The 18,118-nt window shown below is 57.4% G+C and overlaps 1 protein-coding gene across 21 annotated transcripts in view; it reads left to right on the forward strand.

Moving 5' to 3' along the window:
* Nucleotides 1-18,118, forward strand: part of TRPM2 (transient receptor potential cation channel subfamily M member 2) — a 55,563-nt gene that overhangs the window by 26,402 nt on the left and 11,043 nt on the right. For all 21 annotated transcript variants that reach the window (XR_006965632.1, XR_006965633.1, XR_006965634.1 and 18 more), the window contains 14 exons: nucleotides 841-962; nucleotides 1,143-1,496; nucleotides 4,034-4,171; nucleotides 5,504-5,633; nucleotides 5,821-5,966; nucleotides 6,443-6,555; nucleotides 7,520-7,733; nucleotides 8,419-8,537; nucleotides 9,047-9,179; nucleotides 9,589-9,760; nucleotides 14,933-15,116; nucleotides 15,371-15,552; nucleotides 15,787-15,919; nucleotides 17,512-17,599. Coding sequence is in view for 17 of the 21 variants with exons in the window: in XM_047099070.1 (XP_046955026.1) it covers nucleotides 841-962; nucleotides 1,143-1,496; nucleotides 4,034-4,171; nucleotides 5,504-5,633; nucleotides 5,821-5,966; nucleotides 6,443-6,555; nucleotides 7,520-7,733; nucleotides 8,419-8,537; nucleotides 9,047-9,179; nucleotides 9,589-9,760; nucleotides 14,933-15,116; nucleotides 15,371-15,552; nucleotides 15,787-15,919; nucleotides 17,512-17,599 (2,228 nt within the window). In the remaining 4 variants the exon portion in view is untranslated. The remainder of the gene's footprint in view (nucleotides 1-840; nucleotides 963-1,142; nucleotides 1,497-4,033; nucleotides 4,172-5,503; nucleotides 5,634-5,820; nucleotides 5,967-6,442; nucleotides 6,556-7,519; nucleotides 7,734-8,418; nucleotides 8,538-9,046; nucleotides 9,180-9,588; nucleotides 9,761-14,932; nucleotides 15,117-15,370; nucleotides 15,553-15,786; nucleotides 15,920-17,511; nucleotides 17,600-18,118) is intronic.

Here is an 18,118-nt window from a genome sequence, read left to right on the forward strand (position 1 = left end):
TCCGTGTTTGTTTGGTGGTTTGTCTTCTCAGTTTCGAGTTGCAGGAGCTCTTGAAATACTCTGATACGAATCCTTTGTTAGAGAGATGCCCCGGGGAGGTTTTCTCTTGGTTCCTGGCTCGCCTTCCGAGTTCCTTCAAGTTGTCTTTGACGAGCAGAAGGCTTACATTTTACTGGAGTTTCATCTGTCCGTTTTGTCCTGTCTGGTCCGTGTCCTTCGCACCCCAGGAAATCTTTAGCTGCTCTGTGGCTGCAGATCTTGTCTCGTGTTTCGCCGTGGAAAGTCTGCAGGCACCGCCTTTACGTGTAGGTGTCTGGGGCACATCTCAGCTTGGGTCTTGTGTGTGGTGTCAGGCGAGGGTCCAACTTCCCTTTTCACTTCCCCAAATAGCAGCCCATGCTTTAAGGTGTGAAACCCGCCAGGGAGAGCAGGAACCAGTTGGGAAAGCCGCTGTAGAGCCTGGGTGGGGCGGTGGTTCTGCAGTCAAGGTGAGAAAGGAAACTGACGGGATATGCAGTGGTGACGTCCGAGGGTTCGTGCGAACACGCCTGCCTTTCAGACACCCGTGTCTTCTGTAAGTGCTGGGGCCAAGGGGCTTGACCAGGAGGTGGGGGCGGGGATGAGCCAGAGTGAGGCCGAAACCCGGAGATTCCCCGATTCCAGCACTGAAAGGAAACGTGCTTTTCACAAAGGTGTGTGCGTGGGGGGGATTCCGCCACTGGGCACACGGAGACACCGCGGTTGGTGACAAATCCCTCCCTGTGTGACATTATCAGATGGCAGGGAAGTGGCTCTGAGACCCAGACGGAAGCCTCCTGACACGAGTGCTCTTACCTGCAGCCTCTCGGAGCCATGACCACTTTGGCCACGAGAACTGGGACCACCAGCTGAAGTTAGCGGTGGCGTGGAACCGCGTGGACATCGCCCGGAGCGAGATCTTCACCGACGAGCGGCAGTGGAAGGTAGGGCTCCTGGGCTGCCCCGTGGAGGGCCTTGTTGGCCCCCGGGAGCAAGGCCAGGCCCCGGAGGGGGGCCTCTGCCCGACCCCAGCCCTTCCCCCGGTGGAGACAACGGCAGTCCCGTCTCCAGCGGCCTCGCCATCAGGGTGTGCGAGGCCTGCCCCCCACGGTGCTCTCTCTCAGCCTTCAGAGCTGCACCCCGTGATGACGGCCGCCCTCATCTCCAACAAGCCCGAATTCGTGAAGCTCTTCCTGGAGAACGGGGTGCGGCTGAAGGAGTTCGTCACGTGGGACACCCTGCTCTACCTGTACCAGAACCTGGACCCCTCCTGCCTGTTCCACAGCAAGCTTCAGAAGGTGCTGGCCGAGGAGCCGGAGCGGCCGGTCTGCGCGCCCCCCGCCCCCCGGGTGCAGATGCACCACGTGGCTCAGGTGCTCCGGGAGCTGCTGGGGGACTTCACGCAGCCGCTGTACCCCCGGCCCCGGACCGGCGACCGGCCGCGGCTCCTGCTTCCCGTGCCGAACATCAAGCTAAACGTGCGTGCTGGTGACGTGGCCCCAGCCCCACTTGGCCCGTGTGCTGGGCCGCTGCTATGTCCTTAGGGCTTCTTTTTAAAAGAAATTGTCCTTTATTTTTATTGGGAAAGAAATATGCTCCATTGTAGTCTGCCAGGGCCCCCATAAGAAAATACCACAGACCGGGCAGCTTAAACAACAGATATTTAGTCCCTCACGGTCTGGAGGCTGAAGTCTGGGCTCGAGGCATCGCGGGGCCGGTTTCTAGGGGGGCCTCTCTTTCTGGCTTGAGGACAGCCGCCTTCCTGCCACGTCCTCACGTGGTCTTCGCTCGGCGTGCAGGCAGAGAGATACGGAGAGCAACGGCGTCCCTTCCCCTTCTTACAGGGACACAGGTCCCATCAGATCAGGGCCACAACCTATGACCTCATTCAACCTTAATCACCTCCAAATACGGTCACTTTAGGAGCTGGGGCTTCAATGTATGAACTTTGGGGACATGTTTTCATCCATTATTCTCCCTTTCTAAAAATTTCAGACAGTACAAAAGGTTATGCAGGGAAAATGGTCTCCTTCGTGCCTTGTACCCCCCCGTCCTGGCCACCAGATGAAATTGGATTTTCACGTGGTCAGGTCAGCAAGATTCCGCCACATCGCTGTGAGGTGCCCAGCATGTGCACTGCCACACAGGAGCACGGGAGAGATTGTTTTCTAGTCTCCGTCCGTGTTTGATGGGAATCTTGACTCATCTCGGTGTTAAGTGGGAGACTGGCTTCTGAATTTATGTTAGCAAGTATCCGTCTCCCAGTTCTTTAAGCTTTTTTAATGTTTCTTTTTGAGAGAGAGAGAGAGAGAGAGAGTGCGTGAGCAGGGGAGGGGCAGAGGGAGAGGGGGACAGAGGATCTGAAGCAGGCTCCAGGCTCGGAGCTGTCAGCATGGAGCCCGACGCAGGCCTCAAACCCATACACCGTGAGAGCATTACTTGAGCCAAAGTCAGACACTTAACCAACTGAGCCACCCAGGCGCTCTGTTACCAAAACATTGTTAATCCTATTTTGATCTCAACTTGATTGCGTTGTAACATGTGTTTACTATGATACTGGATTATGTTCCTGATATTTTCATGGTTTTTGCATCAGAATGTCTGCAGCTTTGATTGTGGTTTTATTTGGGGGCTGTCTTTGTCAGGTTCTGGTATCAGCTTGATGTTGTCCTTGTGGAAACCCTTGGGAAATCTTCCTCATTTCTTTGCTCTGGAACAGTTTATGTGGCTGGAACTCCCTGTTCTTACAGATCAGCAGGCTCTCCTAGGAGTCCATCAGGGCTCAGTGCCTTTTTCAGTAGTAGCTCTGAGGATTTTCTCAGTTTCTTTTCTGATAATTGATCTGTTGAGCTTTTCTAGGTGTTCTAAGATTAGATTTGGGTTTTCCTCTTCTGCTAGAAAATTACCCGCTTCCTTGAGTTTTCAAATTCATCCATCGTCCCAGGTAGGCTATGCCTGACTCTGGAGAAAGACGTGGCTGTGGCTTGGTTTTGTATATTCACAGTTCTGCATTTCTTTTTAAATTTTTTTTTTTTCAACGTTTATTTATTTTTGGGACAGAGAGAGACAGAGCATGAACAGGGGAGGGGCAGAGAGAGAGGGAGACACAGAATCGGAAACAGGCTCCAGGCTCCGAGCCATCAGCCCAGAGCCTGACGCGGGGCTCGAACTCACGGACCGCGAGATCGTGACCTGGCTGAAGTCGGACGCTCAACCGACTGCGCCACCCAGGCGCCCCCACAGTTCTGCATTTCTTAATTCCAGCGTATTTAAGATGCCCCTTAAGAAGGTCAAAATTGGAAGCTACAGTTAACTGTGTCTACAACTTAATTTGTCGATTAAGTTTTTAAAAATACAAAGATAAGCTTTTAGGAAATGTACAAGATGACTTGAAGAAAGTGGAGTTTTGTGCTTGAAGTGGGAAGTTGTTCTCACCTCTGGTAATTATTTCCAGACCATCTGAGTAGGTGTTTACCTACTGATCAGCCAGGAAGCTGGATTCCCATGTGACTGTGTAAATTGAGTGTGTCTGGGGGCAAGGGGCCCTCCTGCTCACAAGTAATCCTTGTCTGTTCAGCAACAGTTCCTTGTTGGTCTTCTCTGCAGGCGACACTGTAGGTTCCCTTGAGGAGCTCACTGCCACGAATCTATGACAGACTCTGTGTTGGAAGTTTACCTCACAGAGAAAGGCTGGAGGCCGTCAGCTAAGATGAAGGAGACTAGAGGTGCCTGGTGTGTAACATGAGGCTACAATTGTTGGCAAAGGACTTAGCTGGGTTTTCCACTTTCTGAGTGTTTCCACATGTCTCCAGAGTGATGGTCTTAAAACTCCAGTGTACACGAGATTGATCTAAAGTGTTGCTGAAGGTGCAGGTTGTAGGGCTCACCCTCCAGGAACAGTGGTTCCAGAAAGGTGTGGAGCTGGGCTCAGGACCTGCATGCTCAGCAGGCACACCCAGGGATGCTGAAGCTAGTGGGGACCTAGGAGAGGTTCTGAATGTCCACTGCTCACCAGGTGCAGGGAGTGAGTCTCCGGTCCCTCTACAAGCGTTCACCAGGCCACGTGGCCTTCACCGTGGACCCAGTCCGTGATCTTCTCATTTGGGCCATCATCCAGAACCGTCGGGAGCTGGCAGAAATCATCTGGGCACAGGTAACCAGACCTGTTTCTCAGCACACACGGCTACATGTGGACTAGTGACGGGGCTTCAGCCAGGGAGTGTGGCCAGAAAGCCAGTGCCGACAGCAGGTGGAGGAGCACGTGGCCTTGGAGGGAGGGCGCTGGGCGTCCATGACCCCAGAAGAGACCCAGGGTGCCCAGTGGTGGAGAACAGAGAATTTGGCTCAGGCAAGGAAAGAATTTTAAGAAGCTGTGCTGCCCCCTGCCGTTCTGTCCAGGGGCTGAGCTCAGGGGGCACACACAGCTGGGAGGAGCCGCCCTCCATGGCCCACACGGGGGTTCCGGTGGGTCGGCACCTGTGCTGTGGCCGTCCTGTTCACTAGACAGTCTGGAGGCAAGTTACATCCCCGGAGGTGCTACATCTCTTTCCACTGACCGTTAGGGGTCTCAACAGAGACAGTCTGGTACTTAGATGGGGGAAGAGCCCCTTTGTGAGCCACCTGAGAACATCGGTCAGCAGCTCCCTTGCCACTGGGCCCGTGGGCAGCTTGGTGGTCATGACGGAGGACATGCCAGGTGGGGCCTGAAGCCAAGTGTTGTGGACCCAAGTCTCTCACACGTGGTTCTCCTTTACTTCAAGCAGATTCTCTTCTTAAAACAAAGTGTCATTTTTTTCTCAGAGAGGTCCCCTACCTCTCAGTGTTGGCCTTTCCAAATTGCTGTTGTGGAACCGGTCCCCTCCCCAGTGACGCCAGCAGAGTAGCATGGGTGGCTTCCTACCTGGTCTGTGGTTCTGGGGGTTTTGCCCTCTCCCAAAGTGTGTGGTGGGTCCGTGGTGGAGCTGGGCCTGACCGTGGCCTCAGGCGTGCTCTGTGGGGCAAAGTGGATGGGAGGCCCAGAGATTTCCAGGCTCTGCCACCGGCCCCTCGTCCTGGGCCAGTGCTGCCTTCTGACCAGGCAGTGCTTTGAGAGCTTTCCTTGAGATTTTCTTAGCATCCCTGGTGCCGCTGAGGCAGGGCGCCCAGAGCCTTGAGGGGTCTTGCGTGGACCCGGTCCCGTTTCTGCCCTTCAGCCCCATGCCGGGGGTTGACCAGATGCCCAGGGAGCGCTGAGACTCGTGCCTGATCAGGCCCGTGCTCCGGGTGGGCGAGCAGACCGCTCCCACTGGCCAGCGCGGGAGCCCGGGCCACCAGCTAAGGCTCACCTCTAGATCTGGGGTGACCCAAGTGATACAGACAGGAGCACAAGTAATCAGCTAGTGGCCCATGTGTCGCGGGGCCTCTGTTCTCATCGCCCCTGGGCAGCGTGTCTGGGGTTCCCGGGCTGGACCACCCAGGTTCTCACTGTGGCCTCCCTGGTGCCCAGAGCCAGGACTGCATTGCCGCGGCCTTGGCCTGCAGCAAGATCCTGAAGGAGCTGTCTAAGGAGGAGGAGGACACGGACAGCTTGGAGGAGATGCTGGCGCTCGCTGACGAGTATGAACACAGAGCCATCGGTGAGTCCACAGGTGGCGGCCTTGGACCACGGCTCCCCTCCTCGCCTGTCACCCCAGGATCCTCGTCCCCATCCTCCGCCCCCAGTTCTGTCCAGACCGTCTCATCGGCTGGGGCTGCTCCCTGACGCTGTGCCCCGGCATCGGGGGCTAGGACCCTGCTGCCACGACACGATCTTCCTCGTCCCAGGGGTGTTCACCGAGTGCCACCGGAAGGATGAGGACCGAGCTCAGAAGCTGCTCACCCGCGTGTCGGAGGCCTGGGGCAAGACCACCTGCCTGCAGCTAGCCCTGGAGGCCAAGGACATGAAGTTCGTGTCTCACGGAGGCGTCCAGGTGAAGCGCTGCAGGCTTGCTTCCGGGAGGAGCTGTCCGTGGTGCTGCCGGTGCGGGTGCAGCCCCCGCTCACACAGAGGCACATGGGTCCCTGTGCTGCGGGGACCCGGGGACAGGCCTGGGCCTTGGTCCTGTGCTGCGGACCGACACACCCTCTCCACTCCCTTTGCAAGTCAGCAAACTGGTGCTAAGAGAGAGTGGGCGGGGGGGTCCCCTACCTGGGAGCCTACAGTCCTCCACGCGGCCCCAGCCCTTACCTCCGGGAAAGACTGCCCGGCCCTGCCCACCCGAGCCTCTTCCTCCGCCGGAAGATGACGGGGCCCGTCCCGTGCTGCCCACCACGCTGCGTGGCCGGGGGCTCAGAGTGCCGTGCTTGGGGCATGCAGGCGTGTGGCGCCGAGAAGACACATTGTTCACCCTCAGGGGTGGGGCACAGGGGGTGCCCACCGGCCTGAAGCTGCCTCCTCTGTCCACAGGCCTTTCTAACCAAGGTGTGGTGGGGCCAGCTCTGCGTGGACAACGGGCTCTGGCGGGTGATCGTGTGTATGCTGGCCTTCCCGTTGCTCTATACCGGCCTCATCTCCTTCAGGTGCCAGCCTGGCCGCTGGGCTGTAGGGGGAGGGAGGGGTGCAGGGCCCCAGACCTTCCTTCCCAAATGTGCTTGCTGGGGGCAGGCCACACCTGTCTTGGTGGCTGCTACCAGGTCCTACGGTGATAGAGAGGCATGCAGGCGGGAGGCAAGGGGGGAGGGGACTCTCTGTGTGCTGAACACCTACCGTGCCAAGCACCAAAAATGGGCTGAGCACTGGCCCTGCCCTGAGCACCTCTCTGCACTGAGTGCTGGCCCTGCCCTGAGCACGCTCCCTGCCCTGAGCAACCCCCTGCACTGAGCACACCACAGCCCTGAGCACCCTGTCTGCACTGAGCACCCCTGCCCTAAGCACCCCTGCCCTAAGCACCACTTGCCATGAGCACCCCCTCTGCACTGAGCACACCCCTGCACTGAGCTGGCCCCTGCCCTGAGCACCCCCCTGCACTGAGCAGCCCCCGTGCACAGAGCTTCCCCTGCACTGAGCACCCCCCTGCCCTCAGCACTGGCTCTGCACTGAGCTCCCCCTGCACTGAGCACCCATCCTGCACTGAGCATTCCCCTGCACTGAGCACCCCCCTGCCATGAGCACCCCGGCACTGAGAACCCTCCATGACCTGGACACCCCCTTGCACTGAGCACCCACCTGCCCTGAGCACTGGCTCTGCACTGAGCTCCCCCCTGCACTGAGCATCTCTGGGCCCAATATTTATTTTCAGTCCCGGCGGAACCAGAGACAGGTGCTCTCAGGGCCCTCCCCATGCAGGGCCTTGTGGTGGAGCCCCCATGTGGCTGTGTGTGGAGAGTCCGTGGGCTGCATGGATGCCCCCTGTGCCCAGGCCCGTCTCTGCCGTATGACGGGAACACACCAGCGCGGTGGCCCTGCTCCTTAGGGGAGGCGGAGGTCCTTTGGGCTCCAGGCCCCTCTCAGCCCACCCCCCTCCCGTCTGCGTCTGCCCTGCAGGGAGAGGAGGCTGCAGGCCGGGCCGGGTCTGCCCCGGGTCCGAGCCTTCTTCAATGCCCCCGTGGTCATCTTCCACCTCAACATCCTGTCCTACTTTGCCTTCCTCTGCCTGTTCGCCTACGTGCTCATGGTGGACTTCCAGCCCACACCCTCGTGCTGCGAGTACCTCATTTACTTCTGGCTCTTCTCCCTCGTGTGCGAGGAGCTGCGGCAGGTGCGCCCGCCCAGCCCCCTTCCCCGCTTCCCTTGGGTCCCCAGCCCCCGCGGCCTGTCCACTGGTCCCCATCCCCACCCGCGTCCCCCGGCACTGGAACCCGCGGCTGGCTCACCTTCTCCGTAGGCCCACGGCGGGCTAACCGGGCACCTAGACGCTGCAGTCAGGGTCCGGGGTGGCATCAGAGTTCCCCGGGAGGCAAGTGCGGGAGGCGGCGCTGTCCAGCTGGCTTCCCCTCTGGCTGTGCCGCCTCCTGAAGTCCGACCCGCTCCCAGGGGGCAAAGCCCCAGATCGGAGGGTGGGTGTGACCTCCTCCCCGAGGGGGGCCGTCTGCCCCACCCATCCAGGTGCCGGGGACCGGGGCTGCCGTGGTCCTGCTTCTCTGGGTCTTCTGCGGAAGCCGGGGGTCCTGTGGGAAGCTGGCTCACACAGACAGGAGGGGCTTGTCCCTGCCACACACATTTGCGGACTGAGCAGGGTTGCGGTGGGTCGGACGGTGGGCTCAGGGCCGCCTGGCAACACCTCTGCCTGGGCTCCTCTCCCACTCTTCCTCGCCCCAGGGTCCCCGGGGACGGTGGGAATCTGTCCTCTTCCTGGCTAGCCTCACTCTCCGGGAAGGAGGGAGTGTTTTCATTGCTGCTGGTGAGGTTGGTGAAGACAGACCCCTAACCTCGTCCTCTCGCAGCTCTTCTATGACCCTGACGAGTTCGGGCTGATGAAGATGGCCCTCCTGTACTTCAGTGACTTCTGGAATAAACTGGATATCGGTGCCATCTTGCTGTTCATAGCAGGACTGACCTGCAGGTGAGCGGCCTGTCTTCCCTGCGGCTTCCCGTCTGCGGCCGCAGCCCGGCGGGCTCACGTCCCCTCTGGCCGTGTCTGCTGTCTGTCTGGGGGACAAAATCTGCCCTGAGCAAAGGGGAAGTTGCCAGAGCTCCCGCCCCCTCAGAGGGCTGCGCACCTGCAGCCCAATGACTCCGCCCCTGCTGGGGCCCCGCCCGCTCCCCTGCCCATTAGGACCACGGGTGTCCCTGCCTCAGTCCCTTTCTCCGTGAGGCAAGAGGGACCAGCCCAGCCATGCTGCTTCCCAAGAGGCCAGCATGGCCCACCTCCCCTGCCCAAGGCTGGGCTTCTGGACCTTTCCGGATAACACCTCCCTGGAGGCACTGCTCCATGAGCTCACACCCTGTTTTTAGTTCTCTGGGGTCCGGGGGCCTCCAGAGCACACGTGGGCTTGGTCAGGTGAGCGGGCAGCTGGGGACGGGCTCTGGGAGCGGTGAGCTCAGGGGTCCTTGATTCTGCCTGGGGGCCAGGCTCATACCAGCGTTGCTGTACCCGGGGCGCATCATCCTCTCTCTGGACTTCATCATGTTCTGCCTCCGGCTGATGCACATTTTCACCATCAGTAAGACACTGGGGCCCAAGATCATCATCGTGAAGCGGATGGTAAGGGGATCAGGGGGTCCGGATGCCAGTTGCAAGCGGGGTGCTCCAGGGCTTGAGCAAAGCACGTCCCTGCTTTGCCTTTGGGCTCCCAACCCCAGCATGCCCATCGCAGGTCTTTGCCTGTATGTCACCTCTTCCAGACAGCCTCCCCTGATCTCCACAGCTCATTCCCGACCCCTGTTACAGCTCCTATCACTCCCTCCGTGGGTCACAGTCATACCCAGCCCCTCCTACACATCATGCCCAGCACCCTATTAGGATGTGGGGCAGGCCAGGGCTGTGGCCCCAAGTGTCCCCGTCCAGGGTGACAGCAGCTCCTCCCACCACCGCAGAGCACACAGCCTGAGTATGGGGGGCAGCGGGAGCGTGCGGGTGGGCGGCTGCAGCTGGTGCCACCCTGTCTCTGCAGATGAAGGACGTCTTCTTCTTCCTCTTCCTGTTGGCGGTGTGGGTGGTGTCTTTCGGGGTGGCCAAGCAGGCCATCCTCATCCACAACGAGAGCCGGGTGGACTGGATCTTCCGGGGGGTCGTCTACCAGTCATACCTCACCATCTTCGGCCAGATGCCGGCCTATATCGACGGTAGGACATGGGTCCCTGACGGCTCCGGCAGGGGTGCCTGGAAAGCTCCCTGAAGGCTGGGAGGTGAGGGGCGGGGAGTGGGGTGGCTCCCCGGGTGCCCGTGTGGCAGGAGACCCAGTGCATGTGATGCTTAGTTGCGGCGGGGGGGGGGGGGGTTGGCATCAGCGGGGTGGGGGGAGCCTGGGCCGTGGCTGAGATCTGGGGTGGGCCGAGGGTGCGGCCTGGGGCTCTGACACCCCTGCCGGACACCACATGCTACCCTGTCCCTCCTCCTCCTCCTCTAGACGGAGAGAATCCTTTCTGTACGCTGAGTTTTTTCTTTTCGACAGCTTCTTTGAGATAGAACACCTAATAGGAAAAGCTCACCTGTTTGAGGTGTGTGCTTCAGTGGTTTTCACCGTACTTACGGAATCGCATTTTAGAACATTTGCATCACCCACCAAAGACACCCACCCCCCTTAGCAGTCACTCCCCGTGTCCCCAGCCGTTGGCGACCTCTAATCTGCCTTCCCTCTAAACAGTCTGCCTCTGCTGGACATCTCGTATGAACTGCATGATGCAACGTGCGGTCTTTGCGTCTTGCTCTCTCTTAGCGTGACGTTTTCGAGACTCAGCCATATTGTAGCCTGCGTCAGCATTTAGTCCCCCTTTGCTGTTGTTAAACAATGTTCCATTGCACGGACAGGCCACATTTTGTTTCTGCATTTGTAAATCGGTGAGCTCCTGAGTTGTTTCTGCCTTCTGGCTGTTATGTATAACATTGCTCGGAACGGTTGTAACGGTGATGTTTCCAATTATGTGTCTGTGTGGACGTGTTTCCCTCCCGCTTGGATGAAGGTCAGGCAGTGGAATGTATGCCTGCTGGGTTGTGTGCTGTCTTTAACAGTTTGAGAAATGGCCACACTATTTTCTACAGCAGCTGCACCATGTCTCGCGTCCCCACCGCAACAATACAGGGCCCAGCGCTCCAGATTCGAGCGGGCTTGTCACTGTTGTCTTTCTTGCTTCTGGCCATCCCAGTGGGCACGAGACGCGTCTCATTTCCCTGATGGCAAATGTGCTCGTGTGCTCACGGAGCCGTTCGCGTGCCTTCTTTGGAGAAACGTCTGCTCCTATCGTTGGCCCATTTTTCAAGTGGGTTATTTTTCTTTCTTCCTGAGTTATACGGACGCCAGTCCCTTCTCGTACTTCTGACTTGCAAATATGTTCCGCCATGCTGCAGGCTGTCTTGTCCCTTTCTGGATGGTGTCCTTTGAAGCACCAGTTTTTAATTTTGGCGAAGTCTACCCCCCCCAGTCGCTCTGGTCACTTGTGCTTTTGCTGTCATATCTCAGAACCCGCTGCCTGACCCAAGATCGTGACCATTTACGTGACCCAAGATCGTGACCATTTGCTGTCGTATCTCAGAACCCGCTGCCTGACCCAAGATCGTGACCATTTACGTGACCCAAGATCGTGACCATTTGCTGTCGTATCTCAGAACCCGCTGCCTGACCCAAGATCGTGACCATTTATGTGTTGTTATTCTAGAAGTTAGAATAACTTCTTACTTTTGGCCTTGGAGCTATTTAGGTTAATTTTGTAAACAGTGTGAGGCAGGGGTCACTCTTCTGCATGCAAATACCCAGTTTGTTGAAATCCCCATTGAATTGTCTTGGCCCCTTGTCAAAAACCAATGGACCATTAATGAAAGGGTTTATCTACAAACTCTCCATTCTGTTCCATTGATCTGTGTGTCTGCTCTTGGGCCAACACCACACAGCCTGGTGAGTGTCACTTTGCAGTAAGTTTTACGATTAGGACGTGTCAGGCCTTCAACTTTGCTCTCCTTTTTCAAGATTGCTTTGGCCTCCAGGTCCCTTGGGTCCACACACATTTTTGGATCAACCTCTCAATTTCTCCAAAAAGCATCCAGGACTTTGACGGTGAACGTGGGATGTCTTTCTCCTTATAGATCTTTAACTTCCTTCAACAAAATTTTGTAATTTTCCGGGTCTAAGCTACGCTGCTTTTGTTAAGTTTATTCCTAAGTGTTTTATTCTTTTTTCATATTGTTGTAAAGAGAATTGCCTTATTCATTTTATTTTTGGATTGTCTGTTGCTAAGGTATAGAAACGCGCTGTACGTGGGGTGCCTGGGTGGCTCAGGTCATGATCTCGCAGTTCGTGAGTTCGAGCCCCGCGTCGGGCTCTGTGCTGACAGCTCAGAGCCTGGAGCTGCTTTGGATTCTGTGTCTCCCTCTCCCTCTGCCCCTCCCCCGCTTACGCGCTGTCTCTCTCTCTCTCTCAAAAATAAACATTAAAAAAATTTTTTTAAATACATTGTATTTGCACGTCGATCTTGCTGAGGTTCTTTATAGCACTACCAGTTTTTAGTGGATTCCCCGGGATTTGCTGTGCAGGAGATCATGTCTTCTGCAAATAGAGATATTTTCTCTTGTTCTTTCCCACCTGATACCTTTTACTTCTTGTTCTTGCTGAATTATCCTGGCTAGAACCTCTGGTGCAACATTGAATAGAAGTATCCAGGACAAACATCTCTTTGTGGTGCCTGATCTTAGAGGCGGGAGTTTTTTTCAGTCTCACTATTAAGTACGAAGTTCGCTGCGGGTTTTTGTAAACGTCCTTCATCTGGGTGAAGAAGCTCCCTCCCACCCCTAGTGTCTTGATTGCTTTCATTATAAAAGCGGGCACGACTCTGTCAAACGCTTTTCCTGCACCTGTTGAAATGTCTGCATGATTTTTTGTTCTTTATGCTACTAACACGGTGTGTTCATTAACTGATTTTCAGATGTGAAACCGGTTCTGCCCTCCTGGGACAGACCTCACCCGGTCACGGTGTGTAACTCTCTTTATGTGATGCTGGATTCAGTTTGCTAGCGTTTTGTGGAGGATGTTTGCATCTATGTTCATAAAGGGCATTGGTCTGTGGTTTCGTTTCTTGTAATGTTTTTGTCTGGTTTTGGTATCAGGGTGACACTGGCCTCCTAGCACGAGTTAGCAGTGTTTCCTCCTCTCACTATTTTGGAACACTTTGTGAAGGATTGGTTTGAATTCTTCAAACGTTCAGGAGAATTCACGAGTGAAGCCACCTGGGCCTGAACTTTTCTTTGTGTGAAGTTCTAAAATTATTACTTCTGTCTCTTTCCTTGTTCCAGGTCTGTCTGGATTTCCCGTTTCTTCCTCAGTCCCCTGTGGTGCCTTGCCTCTTTCTAGGACTTTTTGTCCATTTTTTCTACACCATCTACTTTGTTAGCACACAATTTTGTAGTATTTCCTTACAGTTCTTTTTATTTCTGTAGGGTTGGTGGTGATGTTCTCTCTTCCGTTTATAACTTTAGCAATTTGAACCTGTTTTCCCCCTTGATCAGTCTAGGTAAAGGGCTGTAATTTTGTTGGTCTTTTCCAAGAACCAGATTTTGGTTTGATTTTCTTTATTGCTTTTGTATTCTCCATTTCACTTATTTGCATTCTGATCTTTATTATTTCCTTCCTTCTGCTTGCTCTGGGTTCAGTCTGCTTTTCTTTTGTCTTAGTTGGCTAAAGTGGAAGGTTGTGTTACTGGGGTGCCTGGGTGGCTGAGTCGGTTAAGTGGCCGACTCTTGATTTTGGCTCAGGTCACGATCTCATGGTTCATGAGATCAAGCCCTGTGTCGGGCTCCGTGTGGATAGGGTGGAGCCTGCTTGGGATTCTCTCTCTTCCTCTCTCTCTGCCCCTCCCTTGCTTGAACTCTCTCTCTCTTTCAAAAAGTGGTAGATTGGGGCGCCTGGGTGGCGCAGTCGGTTAAGCGTCCGACTTCAGCCAGGTCACGATCTCGCGGTCCGGGAGTTCGAGCCCCGCGTCAGGCTCTGGGCTGATGGCTCGGAGCCTGGAGCCTGTTTCTGATTCTGTGTCTCCCTCTCTCTCTGCCCCTCCCCCGTTCATGCTCTGTCTCTCTCTGTCCCAAAAATAAATAAACGTTGAAAAAAAAATTAAAAAAAAAAAAGTGGTAGATTATGTTATTGATTTGAGCTCTTCTTTTTTAAAAACATTTTTAAGTGTTCTTATTTATTTGAGAGAGAGAGAGAGAGAGCGCAGGGGAGGGGCAGAGAGAGAGGGAGACACAATCTGAATCCAGGCTCTGAGCTGTCAGCACAGAGCTGGGCACGGGGCTCGAACTCATGAACTGTGAAACCATGACCTGAGCCAAAGTTGGACATTTAACGACTGAGCCACCCAGGCACCCCTCTTTCTTCTTTTTCATAGCACCTTCTTGTAGGGGACTGACAACTGGGCGCAGGGCAGCAGGATACTGACTTGCAGTTTTAAAAAATTAGTGCATGCTCATTGTTGACAATTTTAAATCCAAGTAAGTATAAAGAATAATGTCCATAATCCCACTTCCGGGTGTTAACCATCATTAATAACTGCCACTTAGTGTGTTTTGTGAGAGTTTTTTTTTTTTAAGCTTATTTATTTTGAGGCAGGGAGGGGCAGAGAGGGAGAGAGAGCATCCCAAGCAGGCTCCACGCTGTCAGTGCAGAGCCTGACGTGGGGCTTGATCCCACAACCCTGAGATCATGGCCTGAGCCAAAATCAAGAGTTGGATGCTTAACCAACTGAACCACCCAGGTGCCCCTTGGAGGGTTTGTTTTTTTTTAACGTACAAGCTGGACATGTTTTGTTGAATATGCCCTTCACTTTATTACAAACGTGGGACTACATTTCTGTTTGTAATCACCTGTTGGGTATGGGTACATTACCTGTGCCACAATTTTCCTTTCCTCTGCCTCCCTTCTTTTCCTGAGAGCTGTTCATTTACTCCGCTTGAATTCTGTCCACGGCAGTGGGCTCCCTGTGGTTGGGGGCTGTGTCTCAATGGTGACAGCCCCTCCCCCTTCCCATCCCCCGGCCCTGCCCCGGGCCCAGGAAGTGGCCTGAAGGGGACAGCTGGGTGCTGGGTGGGTGTATGTGCCTGGGGCGGGACTACAGGTCTGGCTCCTCACTTCCCTCGCCCGCGGAGGACGCTTGGGGGTAGACAGATGCCTCTCTCTGGACCTGAGCTGACAGCTGAGGTCACCCCGTTGTGCAGGTGTCCAGGCCTTGAGGACGCCCATTGCCGAGGGGCTCTGGTGACTCGGCGTTGGCTGTCTTTGTTCCCTGTGCCCCCCCCCACCCCCCCCCCCCCGCCAGGTGTGAACTTCAGCCTGGACCAGTGCAGCCCCAACGGCACAGATCCCTACAAGCCCAAGTGCCCGGAGAGCGATGCCGTCCGGCACGAGCCTGCCTTCCCCGAGTGGCTGACGGTCATCCTGCTCTGCCTGTACCTGCTCTTCACCAACATCCTGCTGCTGAACCTCCTCATCGCCATGTTCAAGTGAGGGCCCCGGGCAGCGCGGTGGGCGGGTCTTTCTCGCCCCCGGAGAGCGCGGTGGGCGGGTCCTTCCTGCCCCTGGGCAGCGTGGTGGGCGGGTCCTTCTCGCGCTCGGAGAGCGCGGTGGGCGGGTCCTTCCTGCCCCTGGGCAGCGCGGTGGGCGGGCCCTTCTCGCCCCCGGAGAGCGCGGTGGGCGGGTCCTTCTCGCAGCGCCGGCCGGGTCTCCTGTAACCCGCGCTCTCCTTGCCTCCCGCCAGCTACACATTCCAGCAGGTCCAGGAGCACACGGACCAGATCTGGAAGTTCCAGCGTCACGACCTGATAGAGGAGTACCAGGGCAGGCCCCCCGCGCCGCCCCCCTTCATCCTCCTCAGCCACCTGCACCTCTTCATCAAGAGGGTGGTCCTGAAGATCCCCGCCAGGCGGCGCAAGCAGCTCAGTAAGGCCGCCTGCGCCGTCCCCGGGGGCGCGCTCCGCTGGCTTGGGGTGCGGTCGGGGGGCCGGTGGGTGAGCGTGGCTGCTCCTTCTAGAACCCTGTTGGCTCAGCAGGCGTGCAGACCCTCGGACGGGCGTGGGGCGGGGTCCTCCCCGTCAGGGCCCCTCCCCGCCAGAGCCTCCCGTGTCCCCTGCACGCGGCGTTCAGGCCCCTCTGTCCGCCCCCCTGCGCCCGCAGAGAGCAAGCTGGAGAAGAACGAGGAGGCCGCCCTTCTGTCCTGGGAGATCTACCTGAAAGAGAGCTACCTGCAGAACCAGCAGTACCAGCAGAAGCAGAGGCCGGAGCAGAAGATTCAAGACATTGGCAATAAGTACAGGAGGCCGGGGCAGCCCAGGGGCGCGCGAAACCCCCACGGCCCCAAGTTGCACCGGGGACACGGCCCACCTGGGGGAGAGGCCCGGGCACTGCTCCTGGGGCGGGAAGCTTGTGTCCTCCAGCTGACCCGTGGCTCCCCCCTTGGGAAGCCCGGATCTCGCGGGGTGGGGAGGAGGGTGAAGGCTGCACCAGCACTGGGGGCAGGGCTGACCCTTGACCTCCTTAGGAGGCAGGGGTGGGGGGAGCTGGTCCTGCTGGCCCTGTGTCTCTCCCTGGGCCAGGAGAGGAGGGGACACGTGCCATGTGGCTATGGCAGCTCCTGGCCCTGGTGCAGTCCCGTGGGCCGTGCAGGGAGAGGGGCGTCCTGCCGCCTGGTGGGGGCGTGGGGGGGGGGAGACAGCCAGCGGACAGGCTCCCTGCAGGCAGGCGAGCACCCTCTCCTCAGAGCTGTGCACCTGCCTTGCTGGGTGTCTCTCAGCTCATCCGTGGGCTGGAGCCAATGATGGCAGCCATCGCCTGGCACGGCTTCCAGAGCATGCCGGAGGGAGGGCACATGGAGAGCGGGTGCTTGTCTCGCTGGAGACGCAGGGGGTCATGCTGCCCTGCACCAGCCACCTACCTGCTCTCCCTGGTCGGGTGAGGGCTCCGAGGCCCAGGGAGGCAAGGCAGCATGGCCTGTGCGGCCCCACAGCCCCCGGGGCTGAGCTGAGCTGACCCCCACATGCACCTACAAAGGGGGTGGGGGTGGGAGTTTGTTGGTGATGAGGTGGGGTCTCCGACAAGCTTGTCATGGGGACTGAGTCACAGGGGTCCAAAGCCACCCCGTCACCTTCTCTCCAGTAACCACACAGCATATCCGCAGGCTGACTTGGGGAACACGGCAGGATGCGGTTCCGTGGCTTTTGTGGGATTAAGGAACACGTGGTGAAGGGGGGAGTAAACTGCCCCCCCCCCCCAGAACTGTTCACAGCGGGTCCTGGGCCCAGCTCAGCACTCACTGGTCACTGAAGGGGCTGCTGACTTTGTTACTACGAGCGTTCTCTGAAGGTGCCTTTGAAGGGAGAAATAGGAAACGCCGGGCACAGCCAGGCAGGAGAGTCTGAGCGGCGTTCGGCCGCGGGATCCCTTGCCTATACACTTGGCAGCCAAAGTTGGGTGACGTCCCCATGTGGTAGCAAAATAAGACAAACCCAAACAGACGTTCCCCAAACAGCGGCACTGCCCATCCCCCGAACCCATCGGTGCCCAGAAGCAGCTTTGATCTTTGCACTTGGCTGTCTAGCGGCCTGTCAGCAAATCAGAGGGAGGACTGCTCATCCCTGTGTGACTCCCAGCGATGCTCCCACGGCTGGCAGTGTGGCTGTGTGAGCTGGGGGCGTCCACTTGATGGAAGATCTTCCCCTTCGGGGCCGTGGGCAGTGTTCCTTCTACACAGAAACGGGTTATAAATACTTTCAGATTCAGGGGAAGGTGCCTGAAGTTAAGGGGTCCCGGGTAGGGACTCGCACCTACAGACTAGCGTTGTGTATCCTCGACATCCAGGCCCCTGGGGCCGGCCCGGCTGGGCTCAGCTGGGTGTTCTTTCAGGGTCAGCACCATGGTGGACCTGCTGGAAATGGAAAGTCTGAAGCGCTCAGGCTCCACGGAGCAGAGACTGGCCTCCCTGGAGGAGCAGGTGAGTTCCAGGCCAGCGCCTCTGTTTCCGGGTCATGGATCTGCCTGGCCGGGGCACCGCTCTGGTGCGGGGGCTTCGAGGATGAGCACGCCGGGGAAACGGCCAGGAGAAGGAGCTGGGGGATGTTGGGGCCATCGTTCCCAACCGGAAGAGGTGCCTTCTTTGCCCTCCAGAACGTTCTGCCAAACACTTCCCCGTGAGCTTCACCACCCTGCCCTGTGGGGCGTCTACACCATGGGCTGCTCTGAGGGAGCCGCTCTCCTCCCCAGCTCTGGCCTCCTCAGAGCTGTCCTCCGAGGCGACCGTGGCCACAGGACTCCACATCCAGAAGCTATGGGAATTCCAAACGCCCGCGGCTGCTCTCCCAGGCTAACCGCGGATGCTGTTGGGGAGGGAGGGCCCCAGGGCAGCGAGATGCGTTTGAACGTCTGGGTGGAGCACTGGGCTGAGTAACATCAGAAAGCGTGTGGACGTCTCAGACCAGCCCCAGACGGTTGGAACGTTGGGTCAAGGTTCTGA

Source organism: Lynx rufus, unplaced genomic scaffold (genome assembly GCF_022079265.1).
Source record: "Lynx rufus isolate CCGP_SWC_20201006 ecotype Redwood Valley unplaced genomic scaffold, mLynRuf1.p SCAF_5, whole genome shotgun sequence".
Classification (NCBI taxonomy): domain Eukaryota; kingdom Metazoa; phylum Chordata; class Mammalia; order Carnivora; family Felidae; genus Lynx; species Lynx rufus.